This window comes from Acomys russatus, chromosome 9 (assembly GCF_903995435.1).
Source record: "Acomys russatus chromosome 9, mAcoRus1.1, whole genome shotgun sequence".
In the NCBI taxonomy this organism is placed as follows: Eukaryota; Metazoa; Chordata; class Mammalia; order Rodentia; family Muridae; genus Acomys; species Acomys russatus.
Genome location: NC_067145.1, coordinates 20,805,915 through 20,830,617, shown reverse-complemented (window position 1 = coordinate 20,830,617; position 24,703 = coordinate 20,805,915). Strand labels below are relative to the sequence as shown.

At 40.2% G+C, this 24,703-nt stretch overlaps 1 protein-coding gene across 2 annotated transcripts in view; it reads right to left on the bottom strand.

Moving 5' to 3' along the window:
• Positions 1-24,703, bottom strand: part of Marchf11 (membrane associated ring-CH-type finger 11) — an 88,421-nt gene that overhangs the window by 62,454 nt on the left and 1,264 nt on the right. For both annotated transcript variants that reach the window (XM_051151006.1, XM_051151007.1), the window contains exon 2: positions 23,961-24,116. In XM_051151006.1, coding sequence (XP_051006963.1) covers positions 23,961-24,116 — 156 coding nt within the window. The remainder of the gene's footprint in view (positions 1-23,960; positions 24,117-24,703) is intronic.

The following is a 24,703-nucleotide window of genomic DNA, read 5'->3' as shown; positions in this document are numbered from 1 at the left end:
TGGACCCATACTTGTCACCATACACAAAACTGAAGTCCAAATGGATTAACGATCTCAATATAAAACCAGAGACACTAAGTCACTTAGAAGAAAAAGTGGGGAAGAGCCTGGAACACATTGGCACAGGAGACAACTTCCTGAACAGAACACCAACAGCCCAGGCCTTAAGGTCAACAATTAATAAATGGGAGCTCATGAGGCTGAGAAGCTTCTGTAAGGCAGGAAACACTGTCAAAAGAACAAAGCGACAGCCTACAGACTGGGAAATAATCTTCACCAACCCTGCATTTGACAAAGATCTAATATCCAAACTTTATAAAGAACTCAAGAAATTGAACACCACCAAACCAAATAACCCAATTGAGAAATGGGGCTTGGAACTAAACAGAGAATTCTCAACAGAGGAATATCAAATGGCTGAGAAACACTTAAAGAAATGCTCAACATCTCTAGTCATCAGAGAAATGCAAATCAAAACAACTCTGAGATTCCATCTTACACCCATCAGAATGGCTAAAATCAAACATTCAAGTGACACCACATGCTGGCGAGGATGTGGGGAGAGAGGAACACTCCTTCATTGCTGGTGGGAATGCAAACTAGTACAGCCACTTTGGAAATCTATCTGGTGCTATCTCAGAAAACTGGGAGTAGGGCTTCCTCAAGACCCAGCTATTCCACTCCTTGGAATATACCCAGAAGATGCTCCAGAACACAACAAGAGAATTTGCTCAACCATGTTCATAGCAGCCTTATTCATAATAGCCAGAACATGGAAACAGCCTAAGTGTCCCTCAGTAGAAGAATGGATAAAGAAACTGTGGTACATTTACACTATGGAATACTACTCAGCTATTAAAAACAAGGAATTCTCGAAATTTGTGGACAAATGGATTGAACTAGAAATGATCATAATGAGTGAGCTAACCCAGAAGCAGAGAGACTCAAATGGTATATACTCACTTATAACTGGACACTAGCCCAAGGGGCAGATCCCATGAAAGTCTGCACCTACCAGGAAAGTGGGATAGAGGTGAGAACATCCTATTGAGACTCTAGGTGAGAAAAATATAGGGGATAGGGAAGTAGGTGGATCCAGAGGGTCCTAGAAACCTACAAGAGGAACAATATGATGGGTGGATCTGAGCCCAGGGGTTCTGCTTGATCAAAGGCACCAACCAAGGACAAAACGTGCAGGCATCATCAAACCCCTACCCAGATCTAGCCAAGGGACAGAACATTCTCCACAGTTAAGTGGAGACTGGGGACTGACTTTCACAGGATCTCTGGTGCCCCATATTTGGCCATGTCCCTTTGTTGGGGAGACCCAATGGCACTTGGAGGAAGGATAGCGGACTACCAAGAAGAGACTTGATACCCTAGCACCATATTCAGGGGGAGGAGGTCCCCCTCGGTCACAGTCATAGGGAAGGGGGATTGGGGTGAAAGTGGGAGGGAGGGAGGAATGGGAGGATGCATGGGATGGGATAGAAAATGAGATGTAATATGAATTATTTTATTTTTCAATAAAAATGTGTTTTAAAAAAAATCACCTAAACCACATTTCCTCAGGACACCGTTGGGTTTCATCAGGATCCAGTTCTGCTTTGAAAGCACCTGATCACCAGTAAGACAAGCACAGGTATGGAAGGCCCAATAAATCACCTGCAAATATCCTCGGAGCACAATCAGCCCTTCAACTCCTTCCACACTCAGAGACACAAATGCAGACAAGACATCTCATCAGCCCTTCCCAAAGTTTGTGAGAAAACTGCCCTGGATAATCCACTTGCAGAAACTGGCATTGTTCCCGAGTTCTATTTCCTCTACTTGGTTAAGAAGGAGTCCACAGATATATAGATATGCTGGGGATGGGACACAGTGTTCCCTTGCCACCAGCCCCTGAGATGAACATATCTCTCCACTTACTACTACGATCAATCACCAGTAACGTTATTTGGACCACACAAAGTGTAAGTTTCATGAGTGTACTGTGATTGTTTAGGTTGTATAATATAAATGTTATGGCACTAAGTGCATGCATGTATGTCTACTAACTCAACTCACAGCTCCCGTTATCAGTTGCTGTCCAGAATTCTGTACATAGCCAAGAAGCCAAGAAAAGGAAAACAATCCAGGCACAAATACTATCCTCAGGTGCCTCACAGTGTAGCAAAAAGAAAAAAAAATGTGTGCACACCCAATTCCAGAAGCAAAGCTACAGTACATTACTTGGGGGCAGAGAGATGGGTTAGTGTTTAAGAGCATGTGCTATGCCTGAAGAAGACTAGGCTTCAGTTCCAGCACCTACTTTGGTGGCTCACAGCCTCCTATAACTCTAGCTCCAGGGCATCCAACATCTTTGGCACTTCCTGAGTACCTGCAGTCATGTGTGCACATGCAGAGCCCACTGCGTGCATAATTTAAAAATGAAGATACAATACTTTTTAAATAGAGCACTGGGGCTGGAGAGACGGCTCTGTGCTTAAAAGCACTGGCTGCTCTTCCAGAGGATCTGGTTTCAATCCCCAGCATCCACAATGGTAGCTCACAACTATCTGTAGCTCCAGTTCCAGGGACTACAACACCCTTACATAGACATGTATGCAGGCAAAAGGCCAATGCACATAAAAGAACAAATTAATAAACAAACAAAAAGATGGAAGAAAAAAATTTTAAAGTGCCAAGGAGAATAGAGTGAAAGCATTCAACAGTGCCTCTTCAGGAAGCTTTTTGCACTGGGAAAGCAAGAGTGACTCTGGCCCAATCACAGGCCACGTAGGCACAGAAGGGGCAAGCACAAGCCTGCTGGCTTCCTAAAGGCCTTATTACCATGCTGAGAAACATGGCTGTCTCCTTGCAGTAAGCTGGGGCTGGCTGGGAGGTTCCTCATCAAGAGTACACAGCTTGGTGCTGTGTTTTAAGATGTAGAAAAGTCAAATAATAAGCAAAATGGCCAAGTTCCCACCTAACCCCAAGTGCAGTGTTCTTTACACTGCAAGACACAGGTATTGAAGAGACTGTCATCAGTGGATGCACACATGGCTAGAGCTGGTTATAGTGGGGACTGCTATTTGTTACCCAGTATCTACTCGGCCCATTTTAGTGTAGAACTAAAGTAGTTCACTTCACTGTTTCGGGTTAACTAGAACAAATAAAACACATTTGAGCTTATCTTCCCTATAGATGTGACCATATCAATAGGTTGTGGTTTCTTATATCAAATGCTAACTATTGTAAACAACTCCTGGGAAATGTTCCCTGGACATTTCTAGATACATCTGGTGGGGGAGGGGGGGGCTGAATTGCCTTTCTCCCCTCCGTGTCCCAATAAGGAATATGGATGTGGTGTCTGGCACTAAAGCAGTCATGGTAGCCAGGGAGAGAAACTTGAAAATGGACACCACAAAATGATGTAAAAATGGGATTCATCATTATACAATAGTTCAGCAGAGAGGCGGGGTACAGATTCTGGAAGAGAAGCAGGCATTGTCTCCAGCTGTGTGCCCAGTGATGAGCCCATCATGTACCAACAGGTAGCACACATCCACACAGGCAGAGCCTGTTAAACTCAGTGGGTCACAAAACACAACAAAAGGCATAAAGTGGGAAAGGGACTTGTGGAAAGGAGGGTGGCGTCAGAGGGGTAGGCGTAACGTACGTGTATAAAATTGACAAAGAACAAATTTAGTAAAAGATTGTTTTTGAAGAACAGAATTTACACAAATGCATACAAAATGAAGATATGCTAATGGCCAGGAAACTTAGGAAGTAACATCTAACGTTTCTAATCAGAGAACATGAAAATTAAAATAACAGTATCACATTTATGCAACATTAATAATTTAGTAATAATTAAATATTTATGATTTCCTTGTCCGTGAGGATATGGGAAATGAGCACTGTCCCACAATGCTAATGGGAAAAGCAGGCTCATGTAGTACCAATGGGGGGGGGGGGCAAAATCCAACCTTCCAAATCTGACATGATCCCACAAGGAACCTCATGTGAGTATAGAATTCACTATATTACCTTTATAACAGTGAAAATTAGAAACCATTAATAAGACAGTGATTAAATTGCCAGATTCCTTCTAAATAATACAGCAAATTAGTTGGGGGCAGGTGGGAAGCAGGACCATATATAGTGAGATGCTGCCCGGAGACAGAAGCTGCTGAACAAGGCAGGCAGAGGTTCCCAGTGGGGAGAGATAAATAGCACAAATGTACGCATACATATATGCACATGGGAACACATCTGCAAAAGTCTGAGAAGGCTGTGGGCCATCCTTTTCCCAGGATTGCCCCGAGGAATTACAGGTTAGGCTGGGCCTGGGAGAAAAAGAGGAATCATACTTGATTGTACTGTACTGGCTCGTCTATTTCCTCAATTCTTTACATATCAACATGGTACTGTCTCCCATTAGTGGTGTAGTTGAAATGACTTCATAGACGATTGCAAGATGTAATCCAGATCTCATAGTGCTGGGCAGCGCCTTGTGAGCTAGGATAATGGTCAATAACGGACTGGATAGGAATCTCTATTCCTCCACATTGATCTAAACTTTTTAATTCCAGAAATTCTGACTGGACCTATGACTCTTGGTACAAAGCAAAGAACACTTTCCTGGGCTGATCATTCTTAAACAGGTCAAGTACAGTGGTCCTACTAAGCACTCTGCCTAACGCATAGTATGTAAGCACTCCCTTAAGTGGCAGTTGACAGCATTGTCAGTACCTCAGAGGTTAGGGCTTATTTTGGGTTGTAAAGTTTGTAATGCAGGTGCCTCTTGCGCAAGCTCACCAAGTTTAGCCCAGTCAGCTGGAGAAAGTGTGCGCCTGGTGGGTACACAAGCATACCATAGCCCTCTCACTACAAATGACTTTCAACTGTATTTTTAAAATGTTTTCAGTACTAAAAATGGCACACCACTCTAATAACAACAAACACCTACCTAATCGCCATCAGTTGTTACTGCCACTTGCTTTGTGAGTCTTAATCCATGGTTATGTGCATGACTATGAATAGTTTTTGTATGAGTTCTGGACACATTTGTCACAAAAGATAACAACTATAATCTAATCACTGCATCATGGCTGTGTGGGCTCTGCTCACTGTTGATCAAATATTGAGAAGGAATGCCATTGCCAGGCTCTCTGATAAGATACTAGAAATGAGCTCTCTTACCTCTAAAGTACTGGCTAGACTCTGACTCAGGGCTGATCAGAAGTTATGCACTGATTTCCTGTCGTAATACTGCCACCTATACATAGTTACTCCTTTATTTGCAGGGCTTTGTCTTTGAACTACAAAGTGAAGCCGCCTATACTGATGTGTAACATTCTCTTAGTTCCTCATGAGGACGCTAATTGTAATCTACCCGGGGAGAAGGTTAGATGAGAAAGTTCAGTCCAGAGCACAGAGCATGCCACTCATATGCACAGCAATTTAAGTATTCTTTTCTTTGTTCAGTGAAATTTTACGCTGTGTCGTTGAAACTTTTCTCAGTTTGGAACAAGCCCTTTATTACAACATGAATTATTTTGGTTGTTGTATTATTGCCATACAAATTAGTATGCTGTGCATTGGGATGAAGGTTTAACTGCTGAAAACATTTTATTGACCGTATAAATCAGGTTTTGATTTACTGAGCATTTATTTCATTTACTACTTATTGTTTGCTACTGAGAGAAAGGGCCATTTTGTAATAAGTGTCATGTCATTTGTCTTATCAAAGTAGGATGCCGAACATTTTTCAAGCTGTCAGAGCTAAAACATATGCCCCTGGAATATTTGACTATAAATTAACTATATTGGTGTGTGTTAATGTTATGCTTAACTTTCTAAATAGTCTGTAAAATTTTATTTTGGCCTAGAAATATAATTTAATTTTCAACAAAGCAAAAGCATTACTTGTACGTCTTTATATTTTAAACAGTTATGTAGTTGTAACTCCACAACAAAGTCAACTCTTGCCAACTCATTGACAACATTGCTGAGATTCTGTAGCAATACAAAGATATTAAGAGGAAAGAAAATTACCAACATCCCTGGCGAACATAGACATGAGAACCACCAACAAAATATCAGCAAACCACATTCAACAGACTGTCAAAATGATAAAATGGGGTTTATCCTTAGAATGTGAGAAAAGTTCAACACATACAGATCTATAAACATGACAACACATTATCATAATGGAGAATAAAAATGTGATTATCTTAGTAGATGTGGAAGTACTTGATGGAACTCAGCATGCGTCTACACTAAAACGCCAGACGTTAAGCATAGGAAGGACTATGTTAATACCCGAGAGGATAAACACAGCCATCTCACAGGAGCATTAAACTCAACAGTCACACAGGTTTCTCATTCTTTGACAGTTTCAAACATGGGTATAAGGAGTTTTAGTCAATCTCACCTCCATCACCCATTCTCATCTCACCCTCTCCTGATAACACCCTTCTCAAAAAGTCCCCTTCTACTTTTGTGTCTTCTTGGTGTGTGGAGCCCACTGGATTTACAACTTGCTTACATAAAAGCATTGGTTTGTTTGGATCAACCCTAAAAGCATAGGCAGCAAAAGTGACGAGATAAATAATAACTACGTTGAAAGTTCAAAGATCCTATGTAGCAAATAAAACTGTCATCGGGATAAAGAGACATCCCACAGAAATCTTTGAAAACCACGCATTCACACAAAGCCACTCAAGAAACAAAACCTGCTTTTAAAAGACCCAAATCAACGTTTCTGAAGTGGCCAAAAAGCATATAAAAAAGCTCAGCATTTCTAGCCATCATGCAGATACGAGGAAAGCATAATGAGTTACTTCACACCTGTTGGGACAACTGTTATCAAAAAGATTAAAGGTTGTGTGTGAGCAAGAAGATAGAGGCAAAGCAAGTCTTCACGGTGTTTAAGAATGTAAATCTGTACAGGTGTTTAAATGCATGAGGGCTGCTCCAAAAGTGGAAAACAGAATTACCAGATGGCTCAAGAATCTTAACACTGAGTATGCCCCCAAAGAAATGAGATCACTATCTACAAGAAGTCCCTGCACCACCATAGCCCACCACAACATTATTCATGGAAATTAAATATGGAATCAACCTTTCCATCTATTACAGGTGAACAGATAGAAAAAAAATGGGGCATCTACAGACACAATGACTAGAAGAATGTAATGTTAGGATCCAGACTCTGTGTAAGCCTTGTCCCACGGATACTACCAGGCACAATATTAGACACTATCTACCAATCCTGAGCTTGTTTCCCTGCCTCTGCCATACTCATCTGGAAAGTGGATCTATATCAAAGGAGTGCTACATCTGTTCCCCTTCTGCCTCGAACTCAGTGAGTCTGGCTTCAGCTCTTGGTGTAAACCTTAGCGCTCAAAATGTACGAAAAGAAATTCTCTCATCTGCTACATGATGTTGGGGACTGAACTCTCTCACCATGTTGTTGTTCCTCTGTCTGCCCACAGCAATAGTAACACTTATAATAGACTCTTTAGTCTCCAGTGATGCAGCCCAGTTCCTCTTGAATCATTTGCGTGTTTCCAATATCTAACAATGACATTCTATTCAGCTTTGCATAAGCAAAGAGAAATAATTTTCCATTTTAACACAGATGAACCAAGAAGATATTATGTTAAGTGAAATAACACAGAGAGAGAGAGAGAGAGAGAGAGAGAGAGAGAGAGAGAGAAAGAGAGAGAGAGAGAGACCATATGATCTCTCCTTTATGTGAATTCTAAAGATGGAAAACTCAGAAGCAAAAAGTAAAGCCAGGATTGTTGGCCAAAGGATTTAATTTGCAAGCACAAAGGATCAAATTCAAGGGCTCTACAGGGACTGGTACTATAGTGATGTCTTCTTGGAATACCTAAGGTGTAGATACAAAGGATTCTCACAACAAATACTAAGTAAGTAGGGTAATGCATGCAAGCACGTGTGTGTGTGTGTGTGTGTGTGTGTGTGTGTTAGCATGAGTTAGCCTCTTCACAATTTTACATATATAAAACATGTTTTGCAAAATAAACATATGTAATCTTTATCTGCCCTGTAAAGTAATTACTTTTAAATAAATAAACAAAATACATCTACAGGTGTTCTCAGCAGCATTGAAGTCCAGTGCTCTATCTTAAAAAGTTATGTAAATAAGTGAAATAGGTTCAGTGAACGTTATGGACATACTCTGGTCTAAGCTTGCTTGTCTAAACTCAGGTTTCCACACACAAGCTGGAAAACCAGAGATGTGATGTATTTCCCTGACAGAGATGACATTCCTTCCAGACTTCTTGACACATGAGTGACCAAGGTGGGGACAGGTACAAAACAAGCTCCTTAGAACTTCACCCACTGAAGGTCATAATAAAACCGAGAGCAAGTTTGGCTTTGCTAATCTGAAAATGGAAAGTCTATGTGTTCCCAGATAAGCTTTTTTTTTTTTTTCCTAAAACCAGCTAGTCAGGTTGTTAAAAATACATTGTAACTCTAAAGTTAAATTTTATTTTCCTAGGTGGAATAAAATTCTTCACGCCTCTCTCCTCTTTTTTCTTTTGATTTCTTTGTCATTTCCTGACACGTCACTAGGGACTCTCAATCACATAGGAAATAGGCTTCTTCACAGGTCTGCTCAGCATCAAAGAGCCCCAGGGATGGTTGGTGCCTCAATAGTTACAGCTTAATTAATGTTCACCTGCCTATTAACTAAGAATTAAAACTGCCTGGAAGACAGTCCTCCCTCATGCACAATGGCTTGCCATCAGTGAACTAATCAGTGGTAATGAAAAACTTCATTTTCAAATATAGCTCATAAGCTTTAAATCATGAAAGTGGTGTCTCATCTAACTCTCTGTATTAATGGGCCCCCAAGCAAAGTAAAATGTTTTCTTTGAAAATGTAAAAGCAGAAGCTAACATGGGATCTGTTTATCTTTCAAATAATAAAGCTTTTTTTTTCAATTACTGGTCAATACTTTCTTCTGTACATGTGAAACCAGATAATTATGTTAAAGAAACTGTGCATTATTAACCAAAGTGTTTGGTTTTCAATATATCACACATACCACTAAATGTTATAATTCTCATCTCTTTAAACATACCACACCCAGAAATACAATAAGGAATCATAATTGAATGGCCTCCCTAAAATACATGCAATTTTCTCTGCTTGAGTTCACATGCTTTCTAGTCTCAAACTACTTTAAAATTTATTCCAAAAATGACTGAAGAGTTTAACCCAAACACCAAGTGATAAAATTAAAGCCTAGATAAATAGAAATTTTTCAATCACGCTGACAGATGTTACCAATGACAGATACAATGGTACATCTTTTTGTCATTGACTTTTTTTAGTATTTTAACTAAATGCTTATTTTAACATGAAAAACTTAATGAATTTATTTTGGTCATGTCTGTTTCCCAAGGAACATGAGAAAAGTACAGAGATATTTAAGAGCTATCCCTAACTCTGCAGAATTCCACGAATGGCAGGACCGAGGCTCCTGTGAGACGCTAGAGGGCAGAGCTGCACAGGGATCATTTTCTGCCACCAAACTGGAAAAGGCTGCAACATGGGGCTTCTTTGCTCTACAGATGCCTGAGACCCACTGATTTATCTGGAGAGGATTCTGAACTTTTAAAGGTGACCTAAACTTTTCAATATACAACAAAACACAAGAGGCCTGGAAAGGAGTTCATGGAGAACGGTTTCCCGGGAATGGCCGTTCCTCCTCCTTGCTTGCATTCACAATCAACATCCCATTTCCTAAGACATGTCTGTGGCTTTTCCTCTGAATAAGACATTCTCTTTTCCTCATGAAGATTTACTTACTGACTTAATTTATTTATTCACTTTACAACCCGATTGTGGCCCCCTCCTTCCTCTTCACCCAGTCCCACTCTCAACTCAGGCTGTATTATGGGTCCACAAGTAAGGAGAGCAGGTTCTGTTTCTGACATGGACCCTGTGGTCTGCCCTTTGATCACGTGCCCCTAAAGGGACTGCCTTGCCAGGCCACAGGGCACGAGGACGAACTCAGTCCTGATACAACTTGAATAAGAGACTCTTAACAGCCAACGCACACTTGTGGACTCTAAAAGCTGAAGGTATTGAGCTGGTAATGACTTGTCACATCAAACTTGGGGAAGCAAATATTCCATTTGTGTTGATCAAGGACAAGATCAAGCAAAATGTCTCCATACTATTAAAAGTTTTCTAAAGAAGGAATCCTTACCCTTCAGAACCTTTTATAGCCACATTCCCCATCAATGGCAGAGATGCAAAACCAATATGGGCTTCCCAGCGTCCCACTGCACTGATAAATGAAACTCATTTATTTCCAAATGGGTTCTGGAAGCCCAAATATCAATTTGCACAGCTCCAGGAGCATCAGAAAAAGTCATTTCCCACTCTTTAAGTCATCGCATGTCTTTCACAGTGTCCAAGTCATTCAAGACACTTCAATATATCTCAATTATATTATGCTGAACATCAGAGCCTCAAACATTCATTCTCCAAGCAGCCAAGTTTCCAGGCACCATTAAATGAGATGACTGAACTTCTTCCTGAAGCCATTCATCTTAGGAACTGTGTTTTCAGTGGGGAAACAAATTGCATTTGTCTAAAAAGGAAATCATTTCAAAGTTGGTTTTTACCTGCTCTATTATCACTATCCCATCAAATCAGTATTAAATGCAATTTCAAGATATACCATAATTAGTCATATATAAGTGTTTAGTTTAATTTAGTCAACTGAACAGCATCAAGGAATTGAAAGATATAATATCATTGTTTACCACACAGCTTGGCCAGTGGCTGAGGTTACATTGGTCTGCATGTTAGCAAAGTTGATGTTCTTTCAGAGATCTTAAAATAGTCCTCATGTAATCCCAACCCTTATAAAAGATATGTAGCAAATTTTAAAAGGACATGGCATAATGACAAAGGACATTAGCTATTTGAGGATATATATAGTTTTATATATATAGTTTATATATGTAATATATATATATATAGTATATATATTTGTTTACTAGTAAAAAAGTTAATCCCTGAGTCCTTAATTCTTCATGCCAGGTCCTGGATGAGAAGAAAACCCACATAGTCACCTCACAAACTGTAGATGAAGACAACTCTGTGAGTGTGTAAGTTAACACATATTAACAGAGAGTACATTAGGAATTTAAGAAGACATAATTCAGCACATAATGAACCCTGAGTGTTGCCACTGCATATTCACAGTCACTGATAAACCAACTGCCACCATGGTGTTACTACTGACTAGTCTCCATACTTCATAAGTTGCTGGCTCTTCCTGGACTCCATTTTCTATTCTGGGCTCCAACCTGGATTCAGTGTTACATTTAGCCATCATGCCCTTTTGTCTCTTGTCTCAGATGCGTCATTCATTTTCCTCTGCTTTAAAGACTGATCAAGTGCTTTGTATGCATCTCCCCAACTCTTTCTCTCTGGCATTTATTTTATTATTATTATTATTATTATTATTATTATTATTATTATTATTATTATTATTTATTAAACTGTGGGTTTGAGATTAAACAGTTTCATTACATCATGTCAAGGGCACGTGCTATCAACATGGCCTGTCACTGAGGATGCTATAGTTCCCTGACAGTGTTAACCTTAATCATGTGACTAAAGCAATGTTTGCTAGATACCACAAACATAAACACATTCCTCTCTCTTCTTCCTATCATCACATCACATTATTCCTTGGAAACAAATCAAGTGAGTATAATCCACACTCAAAGGGAGAAGGAGTGTAGTTATACTTCTGAGAGAGAGAAATCACATAAATTATTTGAAGTGTTCTTGACGAGAGATTTGCCTATTCTTTCGCATTTGTTTGTTTGTTCATTTATTTCTCTCAGTGTCCACTCTACTCAGTTACGCCATGGTCTATTTAGCAAACCCAGAAATCATGTGGAAAATTTGTCAGTGCTTTTCAGAGACCCATACCAATAAGGAGAGAGAGAGAGAGAGAGAGAGAGAGAGAGAGAGAGAGAGAGAGAGAGAGAGAGAGTCTGTGTGTATTTCTATGTGTATATGTGTCTGTTTATGCCTGTCTGTGTCTATGTGTGTGTTTGTGTGTCTGTGTATATGTGTGTATCTGTGTCTATGTGTATATTTATGTGTTTGGGTGTATTTCTCTGTATATCTGTGTGCATCTGTTTGTGTCTGTGTCTCTGTGTGGGTCTCTGTGTATCTGTGTCTGTACCTATTTGTGTGTCTGTTTATGCCTGTGTGTGTCTATGTGTATGTTTGTGTGTCTCTGTGTCTGTGTGTCTCCATGCCTGTGTCTCTATGTCTGTGTGACTGTGTGTCTCTATGTCTGTGTGACTATGTGTCTCTGTGTCTGTGTGACTGTGTGTCTCTCTGTCTGTGTGCCTGTGTCTGTGTACCTGTGTCTGTGTGCCTGTGTCTGTGCATCTCTGTGTCTGTGTGCCTGTGTCTATGTGTCTCTGTGTCTGTGTCTCTGCATCTGTGTGACTGTGTGTGTGCTGAGAGAGATTCACGGCCAGGGTCTAGTTCATTTTATTGAGGCTGAGGAGTTCTAAGACTGTTAATCACTAAGCTAGAGACCTGTCAGAGCAGACACTGCAATCCCAGGTAGAACCTGGAGGCCTGAGGACCAGGAGTGCTGACAGAATGGCCTGGAAGGACAATTAGGATGAGATCCAGGAGGAGCTGGCACTTCTATTCACTACAATGGCAAGAACAAATTAATTCTCTGACTTGCAAACAGATAGGTAGAATTCCCTCTCCTTCCAAGAGAAAGGCGGCCATTTTTTTTCTACTTAGGATTCCAATTTATTGGACAGGCCCATCCAGACTAGAGAGCCATTCTGCTTTATGCCACCTACAGATTCAAATGTCAGTCTCTCCAGGAACATTCAGAGAGTCACACCCAGAATGATGTCTATGGATTTGGCCAGTGGACTTGAACATAAAATTAGCCATTAAACACAATTTACTTCCCATAGAATTATTAACACAATATATTAATAACAGGGCTTTATAGTTACCTTCTGTCAGTTCTAGGCTTTGCATTAACAAGCACTGTCCAAGGCTTAGGCCAATGTTTATAATGAAGCAGTAAATGAAAAATAAATTAAAAAGTAATCAGTCCCAGAGTATTGATTACACAGTGCATAGTAGAAAATAATAATGATGGAATATTCTGGGTTACCTCTGGGACATGTGTAAAATCCCCTTCCAGGCCCAAGTATATTCATTGCTTGTCTTGCTACTGTGACAAATTACCTGAAAAACGCAACTTAAGGAAGAAAAGGGTTGTGTCGACTCCCAGTCTGAGGATACTGCCTTAGTTTCTCTCTCTGTAGTTGTAATAAAATACTCTGACAAAAGCAATTTATAGAGAAAAGGCTTATTCTAGCTCACACAGTAAGTCATGTCAGGAAAGTGAAGGCAGCACAAGCTCAAACAATCTGGACACATCCTATCAGCAGTTGAAAAGCAGAGTGCACAGCTTGCTTTTGTCTTGCTTTATAAAAATCCAGACTCCTGTGACCGTAGAGGAGGCTTTCCACACACACCCCAACACCAACCCACCTCAGTACATCAAGTCTCATCACTTTTAAGCCATAACTTCCTACCACTTGTCCCCATGGGCTCATGGCGTTGTCATAATGCAAAGTGTAATTACTACAACGTCAAAACTCCCAAAAGTCTTTAACACTTACACGATTGTTTAACAAATCAAAGAACGAGTCTCATATCTGAGGCACAAAACAACATCTTAACTGTTAGTTCTTATGCAGTCAAAAACAAATTTTATCCTTCAATTTACAAAATTGGCCCTGAATTAACAGCTGCATTCCAAAAGGGAGGAATGAGGGCAAAGCAAGGACCAGACAAAAGCAAGAGCAGTATCCCAGCAGGAAACACACCAAATCCCACAGCTACATGTCCAGCATCTTGAGCTCCTGATGGCATCATCTGGCTTGAAGGGGGTTGATATCCCCTCCCCTCCCACTGTTACCTGCAGCACACAGAGACTCTTATCCACCCATACTGTGAACCTGGTATTTTCTTTAGAGGTGGTCCCATGGTCCTAGCATCTCCAAAATCTCCAATTTCAATTATGCAGCTGTACACAGACATTCCAGAGTTTAACTTAACCTAGATGGCTCCTCACAAGGAGCTCACAGGTTTATCTCTTCACTCATTTTAAATTCTGTCAGATTAACCCTCACACATCCGATCCCAAACTATCACCATCCTCTGTCACATTAATAACCTGTATTATTCATCGAGACTTGATGGTGAAATTTCCATACAGGACACTTGAGAATTTGCTGGTATTTTTCTTGCCAAGTTTATAAGAATGGAACGTAATCATGTCCCAAATAAGGTGGCATAATTCTTTTTTAAGTGTCCATTTTTATCATGGACATCACCTTCAGCCTCATCAATAGCAGGTCAGAGGAATAGAATTATAGAAGAAAGAGGAAATCCTCACTCATGCTCAAAAATCATTCAGAAATGTTCAGTATCCAGGTGTTTTAAACTCCACTGCCAGAGAACCACATAGCCCAAAGCTACCCAACAAATTCCAGACAAGTTCCTTGCACTCATGTTCGCTAGACTAGCATTTTATGTGCTTCTTTTGTTTTCACTTCTTTAAACTACTCTAGTTGTCTAGGTCTAGAATGGAATCCACAGAGTCTCCTGCACTATTCCTTGAAAGGCTGCCATGAAAGACAAAGATGCTACAACAGGGGGGCTTGAGAGATGCTGCACAATCAAACTTCAATCCAACCTCCAGGTCTGAGGCCGGGTGTTCTTGGTCCAAGGGAGCAGTTTACATATGGCAAGGACCAGCACCTCCCTTGAATGTGTTCTTCTCTGCAAGTGATTGGAGGACTCACTGGAAAGTTCCCACCTATTTTTCCCATATTAAAAAAATTATAGTAAGATAATGCTCAGAAAAGCAGGAAAGAGATGAGCCAAATGGAAAAAAAAAATACTGAATAAAGGAGATCCTGTCTTCTTTTCTCCTCAACTAACAAGTTTTCACATACTTCATTTAAAGAAATAATTGGCCATTTAAATGTATACTTATGTAAAAATCTACAAATGTAACATGGAGAAGTTGAATAAGGAGCTTTTGAAATGCTCTTCGCAAAAAGGCAAAGGCCTTTGATATTTGTAAAAGATGCTACCCTTTCCTTGAATCTTTTTAACAGGTCTTACAAGCTGCACTGAGCCTGTGAAAGTATCTTGAAATAGTTCCCTAGTCATCGAAACTATTCTGTATCTCAGTGTCATGATGCTAATTGAGGAGAAAGATGCCATTTGGCACAACTGCAAGGCCATATATAGCAAAGAAGTACACAGGGAGCTCCTGGAATAATAGCTAGGCACTGGAGGAGCCCACATCCCTCAATCTCTGTGCCCAAATTATGCTCTTGGCCACTCGCACATAATTAGCTGGCTAAAAACAGAAGCGAGACAAAAGGCATATTAAGGAAAGAACTTCCATTATTCCAGTTGAGATACATTGTCCATGTGTTATCAAAGTGAACAAGCTTGAAGACATAAAAATAGATACAGAGTAAGTTATTAGATGGCAGTTTGCACAACATGTCAAACAAAGGATGGATGGAATAGGAAAATCCCCCTTTAGTAAGTCCCTGTATTGCCTGTAGTTTGTGCTTCTAAGTTTCTCTCCTTTCCTCCCATACAACAGTTTACAATCCACCTTTACTGATATCAAACATCATTGCATAAATCACATGGAACAGATGTTGAATTATGCGTTGTGCTCACAGGGGCCACGCTGGCAAATATCCAAAGATACGGAACCCACAATACAGTTGTCTTCAGCAGGGTCCTCTGAGCTGGCCATGCATTTACTTGTAATTGTAGTGATTATCTGCTCATCAGACCATTCTCTGCCACTCTGAATGGTCCAATGCATCCCCAGTTTGTCCTCCAACTCATCCTCTCTATGCTCATAAGGGCCAAGAATAGAAGGAAGCTGAGTTTCCTTTGTTCTGATCCCTTTAGTCACAGCACAGCAAAGCCACAGGCAAGGTAAAGCAGGAAATGAGTAAGGAAGAAATAGTCTGCTCTTTGCTGTATCTCCCTGTGCTGGGATGCTGTACCCACCAGTATCATTGTCTTTGAAGCTATGTTGCAATGGTACAAACCACTCATCAAAGAACGTCACCTTGTTTTCAGTGGTAACAGACTTCACCACAAAAGCTTATATCCAGTACATTTTTTTAGCAACTTATCTACAGCCATGAGCATTTTATGAAATTTCCAACAAATTATTCAAATACCCTGAGCAAATGTTATGTGAAACCCTTCAACCAGTGACAATCCCAAGAAAGCAAGTGTGTTACACATAGCAACTGCATATTTGCTAAGTATTTTGATAGTATTGTAAGATTCTTAAAGAGTGGATATATCTCACGAGAAGTGTGCTTCCTTCCTTCCCTTCTTTCTTAATATAAGTTATAAAAACTGATCTCTTTATCACTTTTGAGGGTTTTTTACTGTGGTCTGGAAAACTCTAAACATTTGTCCAGGCGTAGTCAGAATCTCACTGCTAGTAGATCTAAAAAGAAAATGGAAAATGAACAGCCAGCAGGCAGAAAACCAGTTCTTGGGTAATAAAAACAACTTTAATTCCTTAAGGCAGAGTCTCATTGCCAAAGAAACAGAACTCCCATGATTCTAGAGCTTTGCTAAAACACTCACTCATAGAGTCACTCTCTATCCCCAATACTCAATGAATGCTCACAGATTGACCAAAAAGAAATTTAATCAAGCAATATTGTGCTGAATTCTATGCTTTGTTCTAAGCCTTATCCCACTCACTGCTATTGATGCCACATTAAAACCCCAGGTCTAGAAATGCTTTTTAAAAACTGGAGGAATTCAATGTCAGGACATGCAGAAGGAACTGAAGACACCCAGTGAGTGGCAGATGCTGAAAAGGTCTGTGTCAGGAAGGGACCACTAGCACTTTCCACATGTGTGCCAAGGCTCACTGAGATGAGAGGGTGGCTTGCTCCAAGAACGTCCAGGGCTTCTGTGGCCCTGCCTTCCAGCTGATAAGACTGAAACCATCCCTGTGGTCTGAATTAACTGAGAAACTGTTTGGAAGGAACAATGGTTTCAATATTTACAGATAGTCAATAATATTAGTACTTTTATGGAGCTGAAGTGTCACTATCTTGTAAATGATATAATATCATCACAATTTCACTTAGAGTGGCAAACATTAAGACTTAATACACTTTGAGAGACACTCAAGTCTACATCAGCCTTCCATTGATTTGAACCACTGCTGACACCATGGGCCAGATCCAAGCCTGCAACTGCTTTTTGTGTATGTTGTAAGTCTACATTTTTCAATGGGGTGGGGGGTGTGGTGGGAATGCTAAGGAATACCGTTCCTTGAAACATTATAATAAAGTGAAATTCAAACTTCAGTGTTGCTAAGTGAAACCTTCCTGGAATACAGTCACGTCTAGTCATCTATATGGTGTCTGCAGCTGTTCCTGAACTAGGGCAGTAGTCACAATAGTCCTCAGAGCTTAGTAAACTTTCTATTCTGGCCTTCTGGTTTAAATAACCAGGTAGCAAGTGAAGATATGTTGGAACTAAGCTTATAGTCCTTTACTCAAATATTCTCTGCCACCCTGCTTGTTTTGAGGGATTGACCCACTCACTCCTTTACTGTAGATTCATCCTCCTAAAGATGGCTAGGTGAGCAGACGCCATCAGCAAGGAAGAGAAATAATACCAAAACAAAGGGAAGAAACACTTTTAAACACCTCTAATATATGGAAAAGCAGATGTATGTGGAGGAGAAATTTCTGGAAGATATTATCTACAGGATCCACATTGTATCGCAGCCTTACTCTGAATGGGATTTTAAAAGCACCAAGACACATGAGGTCACAAGTGCTCCCTACGTCCTTCTCATTTCTCCTGTCTCAGAGCCATCTGCCATTGGGACAATTGGAGGATCAACAGCACATAGCGCTGTAAAGATGATGGCTATAGTAGCACGCAAAGCCTGACTACATACATCATTCAACAGAGAACCACCCATCTTGTCTAGTGAATAAAATGCACAGTCACACATCTTGAGAATGAGTAAATAAATGAAACAGAACCAATATCTAAGGTGAAAAAAAAGTCCTGTAATGTGTTTACTGTTTATCTTGGCATTTTTAGTTGCCTACAAGTTAGTCCAGCATATACATCTGAAATGTTACGTTCGAACATCATCTTTTTGTTACTGGACGTGATTATGAAAAGCTTTGCCTTAGCTCCTCATCTTCTACTTGAGCCTACTGAGGATTATAACAAGAGCAAGATGTGGATAAAAAGTCAAGGTGAGACAAGGTTGCGCATGCCTGGGCATGTTGAAGTCATCATGAACAAGCACTGGGGATTTTTTTCCAGGGAGAGCATGCCAAGTTGATGGGGTTCACATTCTCACGTCAGCTTAATAAATCCTCAAAATCTCAGTGAATTTTAGTGATGACTCATCAGCTTCTCTTAATGCATTATATTATGAGGTTCCGTGAAGGTGAAAATATCTCCTTCATATCCCACTTAAGAAAATAATGAGTTCTAGGCATGCCTTACAAATAGGTCTGGAAGTTAGACCTTAGAACAATGGCCAAGCTAAACACAAATGGGGCTAATTTGTACCTATTGTGATGAACTGTGGGATTTCAGTAGTAAGAATTTAAAACTGAAAAATAATTTTGTGTCCCTGACCTTTTGTGGGAGCCCTTCTGATTATTCTTGCTGTTCTGAGAAGACCTGGGGCCCCAAGCACATTATGAATATTTGATGGGAAAGCACCAGGGAAGGTGGGTAAAAATGGCCAGGGGCTCAATGCAAGCCTCAGTTCTTCCCCAGGCCCACAAGGCAGGTAGACTGCCTTGATCTTTTCCTCTGGTCTAGGTAATGGCAGAGAAGGAGGAAGAGTTTGGGGGAGGGGTATCTATTTACCCGTTGTGACGTACTGCCAGGCCACCTGTGTCCCTACCTTCCTCCAATCTCTAAGTCAGGCTCCTCACCATCCTTCCCACCTACTGGTCTCATGCCCTGCACCCAGTGGTGGCCATTCCAAGCCACAAACAAACAGAGGATTTCTGACTTTGACTAGAGCTATCCTGTGAAATAACCACTTTAGAATCCTCCAACTCTCAGACCTCCAAATACAAGAAGACTCAAGATGGATATAAATTAGACTCACAGGGAGGGACAATTGAAATATGGCTATTACAACACTGAGCTCAGTAGATCTCACTGCTTTGAAAAACACTGATTTGTTAATAATTTGTGATAACAGGCTCAGTTAGAAACTGGGATATGGTTTGCTTTAAAAAACAAAGCAAGAAGTAAAAATGTAAGTGAAGAACAATGTTGAAAACAATGAAACAAAAACCAAAACAAACAAACAACCAACCCTAGAATATGGAACTCATAATCACCAGGATCCAGCAATCTAATGCCCACAGAGGATGGTGTGTTATACACGATGGAACACTATCCAATCTTTTAAAAAGCAAAAGGAACAAAAAGAACCTCTGTCACTTGCCACAACATGGGTGAAGCTTAAGGGTATCATGTCAAGTGTAATTAGCCTAGAATTGGTTAAAAAAAAAAGAATACCACATGACTTCTTGTGTGTGCAGAATCCACAAGATATGGATTTTTTAGATGTAAAGAGCAGAATGGCAGTTATCAGAAGACAGGCTGGGCCTGAAGTATGGGAAAGGGAAAACAGTAGTCCCTGGGTATGAAAATGCAGTTAGATGCAGAGAGTAAATTCTGGTAGTCAACAGCAGTGTTCTGTATGTTTCAAAAGAGCTAAAATACACTGTTTTACATAACCCTCCTTCAAAAAAAGTACAAAATCTGATGTGACTACATCAGCTAACTGTATTTAATCATTCCACTATGTATCCATGCACTGAGACATCTCTTAATATCCTGTAAGTTTCTACACTTGTTATTAATTAGTTAAAGATAAAACTTAAAGAATTATATGGAAAAGAGGTTAATGACCTCACTTTAATGACACTAGAGGGAGGGTAACAAAGGGCATCTCTCACCAGAGGGGACCAAACCCCTATGTCTATGCAGGCTGAACAAGTAACTGTGATGACAGACGAAGGGAAAGCAGGGCCATTCTAAGCATGCCAGGTATACTTATGAAGTTAGTGCTCAAAATAAAATATGGGTTAGGTGCCATCATGGTCTCCTTCTAAAAGATTAGTTATTGCTAGAGAGAGCACTCGTTGGCTAAAGGTACCTGCTACCAAGCCCAATAACCCAAGTTTAATCTTCAAAACTCACATGGCAGAAGGAGAGAACCAACTGCCACAGTGGTCTGTCTTGTGACCTCCACAAGAATGTTATGGCACATGTGGGCATGCATGCACACACACAAACACACACACATGAAAATAAAGGTTAAAAACTATTAAATATAAGTTAACTAGTACATACAATGACATTGTTGGGACTTGTCATGCATGTATGTTTCCCTATCTGGAGGCACTGTAGTCGAGCCTTACTTCAAGGCTACAGTGTCCCACATGGCACATTACCTAATAACTGTTATCCCTTCAAAGGTACATATCACAGACAGCATTCATATGTACCTTTGACAGCATTCACAAGCTACAACATTGCTTTATCAGTTCATAATGTCACCAACAACTTGAGTAAATATGATTTTATATGCTCACGTATCTCAACTCAGACATAGTATGTGATTCAAAACTCTTAAAATACCATTAATGTATCTTTTTGGATGTATTAATAAATAGATTCTGTAAGTAGGGGGGAAGGTAAAAGCATTTTAAGTACCTCAAATGTCTTAGTTAACTCCTATTACTAATGATGCAACAATTAAGGTGTAAATGTGTCTGCTCACTTTCTCCTAGGTTCTGCCACTGAGCCGAACTGAAACTGGAATCTTGATGAGAGAAAATTGAGTAGAACCAACGTGTTAGGCAGTCTGCAGCAAGTTTTGCTCACATGTGCCTGTTTCCTGCCTATCTGTTCCTTGGCCCTCACTGTCCCCACCGCCCAATGAACAATAAGGAAGACGAGATGGAAACACAGACTTGTGGAAAGTGAATGCATTAAACACCAAGTCAAACTTCCATGAACTGATAGCTTCCTTCAGCTCAGAGCCCCTGAAAGGGAAGTTACAATAATGCCTACTAGTCCACATGGACCTGATGAAGAACAAATAGAGAGATGAAGGTAGGAATGTGGATCACACTAGACACTTTCTCCAAGGAAGAGTGTAAAAAAGTGATCTCTCTTTAATGGTGGGTCTAACTCCAGAAGTGGATTCAGTTTGCTCATCTCTTGGATCAAAGTCAGACTAGATTTGCTTTAAATAAGAGAAGATGGCAGATGTGAAATTATGTCACTTCCAAGGTCAAGTCTTAGTACACTTGTAATGCCCACTTGCATCCTCCTGAAACCAGACCCCCATGGTGCTAGAAGCACAGGATGAGGGAAGAGAACTGAGGTACCAGTTAGCATCTCTGAACTGAGCCCCAAGGAACAGCCATCTGGGCAAGTCAGATGGGCAAGCCATCCAGAATGCTGACAAGGGCAAACCTCTGATTCCAGGTAACTCCATGTGTGAAGCAAAGCTTCCTTGGTGACCTCAGTCAGTACACAGACTCTCAGGAGTTGCTCTATAAATCACTAAGAATTTAGGAAGTTCATTATGTAGCAGAAGACTTTCTAATCTTGCTTAAAGAGCTAGATTAAAACGTGCTCCTGCTTTCCTCGAGTCTCAAGTAGGAAAACTCACAAAGGACCCTAAAACATGAAGATGTGTTAGCAGAAGACTGAGAAGGATGTTACACATGGTGTTTGTGACTATGGTCCCTGAAGTCACACTGAGTTAGAACCCTGGTATACTGCTGGGAGAGACTTGCTGTGTTTGTTTCACATTGTGTAATTTAGAAATAACAGTATTGATCAGATTACTTATACATTACAAAGACTAGATATTGGTATCTCTGTGTGTGAGGCATTTAAAACACTGGCTGGCATAGACTAACTGCTCAGTAAATATTCTGTTCAATATTGTTTATTCTCTATTCTGTTCTAGCCCAGTGAACTGTCTGCCCATAGGCATGAGATGACCCTATTTTTAGGAAACAGAGCTATAGACAGGAATAGAAGAGCTATGCACATGTTTCCTGTTTGATTCTGCCCAGTGGCTGATAACTTCCATGAGTCACACATTATAAGTCAGAGTGAATGCTCAGGTTGTGGAACATCCATAACACAGATGTCAAGCTGGGAACCAAGCTCTGTCTCCTCACTTGAGCATTAAGAGCTCATTCTTTGGAGCTTCATGACCAATTTCAGTTGGGTAAGGATTATCAAGCTTGACTTTGGAGTACAGCTCAGTGGTAGACTATTTGCCTTCTAAGTGTGAGGGTCTGGGCTCAATCCTTAGCACCTTGAAAAATGGGCACCAAGCTTTACATGTACTGAATGCAGTCTCGCAAAGTTCTTTCATCAGTGACATGATATACTAGCATAGCATTAATGAGCCTTGTTTGTACATGTTCCTTTCCATCTCAGTGTAATAATCAGATAATGTGTGTATGTATATATACATGTACATGTATATGTATATGATCTTAAATTCATTAGTAATGCTAGGTTGGTTGGGAGGATTTTGATTTTTTTGACTGCGACATATAAGTTCAGAAAAACGTTGTCAGGTCTATGACTGACTTCAGTGTGGCTATACCTCTCTTAAGTTGGTTTCCCTTTCTCAAGTAAATTGTAAGCCTGAGGTGAAGAAAATTTCCCTTTTCATTTCATGATTGCTAGTCATGCCTTAAAGACAATTCTAAGAGATGCAAATTAATTGCATAATAAATAAGGTACCAATTAAATACTAAAAAAAAAATAAATTATTAATGCAATAGCAATTCACATTCTGGATTCCTTCAGAAACTAGAGTGCCACACGTGTTACATAGCTTAATGTAATTTGAGTTTGGTCATGGCCACCAGGTCCCATCTCATTTCCCTTCTCAACTTTTCCATTGCCTCTCTTATGGCTGTTGTGTCTCTGCCCCATCTCCCTACCAGATCTCTGTTCCACGTTTCCTCACTTTCCTCTAAGCTATCAGAATGCTGACAAGGGCAAACCTCTGAGTATTTTATACTCCATCAGCCTAAAACCTATTGTGGGGTGTGTGGGAGGGGGTATCTGCACACACAATATCTTCTGATACTGTGTCACTGTATAATTTTCCACAAAAGGTTGAAACAATCACAACTTCAGCAGCATTATTGGGACTAGCTGCAGGGAGCATGCCTACATCTGACATGTCACTGAATGCCACCAAGAATTAATGTGGACAAACTTTAACTGTGGAAAAGACTCTTGCAAAACAGCAAGCTTAAGTACAAGAGTACTCAGAGCTGCGCTGACAGGGTCACCTGGAGGTTTCTGCACTAGGAAACAGCCACTTTATTTGCATCTCTTCTCTATAAACTGAGCTAGGCAAGGTTTAAAGAAATGTGAAAATGTACGCTGAATAAGCTGTACAGCACCTCTAATTAATAAAACAGACTCAAGCAGATCCTGTGACATTTTACAAACTTACCCTTTAAGAAACAGAACTGGGTATAATTTGATCAGTAAACAACAAATTATAAAGGAAATCATTTGGTTAAAAATGTCCTTTGATTTTCTCAGTACAATGCCACAGCTTTCTCTAAGCGCATCTTAAAAATTCTAAATCTTGATCTTACTGCAACTGGAATTAAATTTTCTTAAGTAGCATTAAGGAGATTGTTTAAGCAAAAATGAAATTCAAGTGTACCTCTGTTAACAAAATTATTCCTGAAAGAGTTAAGCATTGTGTCTACCTGGCAAGGTTGTTTCATTTTAATGGCTGTGACGTGGTATCTATAGCAGCACAGTTCGCAGGTCCAAGAGCCCCTCTCACTGATCCACTTTAGGAGACACAGCTGATGTGTATAGCGAACAGACCCATCACATCGGCAAGGATTTAACAACTCACCCTGAAAAGAAAACAGCTCACAGTGAAGATCTGTGTTTTCGTTTTTACTTTAAAACCCTAAGCTCCATTTCTTTTCCTTTTAAGCGGTTTACCCAGAAGGATACAAGCATCAAGCTCTATCCCAGAAAACCAAATTAAATTTTTATATCTCTGATGGGAATGATACTAAAGTCTTAAAAACTATTTCCAATATAGTGCTTAGAGTTATGACATAAATGCTCCACTGACATACAAAATGTCTGCAAGATATAGCCCCCAATGCCCTTGGGGAAAGCTCTACTATTAAATCTCTTTAATAACTTTTAAGTGGATGGTCAGATGCATTTCCTCTGCAGTTATTCTTAATCATTGCTAAAGAAGAAATGCAGAGCAGAAAGCAGCTCATAACAGGCTTAGGCTTTTACTTTTTCTAAATGTAGCATCATAAATATTGACAGGGGCGCTATATTCCTGAAAGCCTGCATATTCTTCTGCAACTTCCTAACTCTCAAAGACATTAAACCTAATGTTTTCACACACTTTGGAAGGGTGAAGCATTATCCCTTCCTCATTGTGATCATGGGCATGGAAGTTTGCACATGCCCCTAA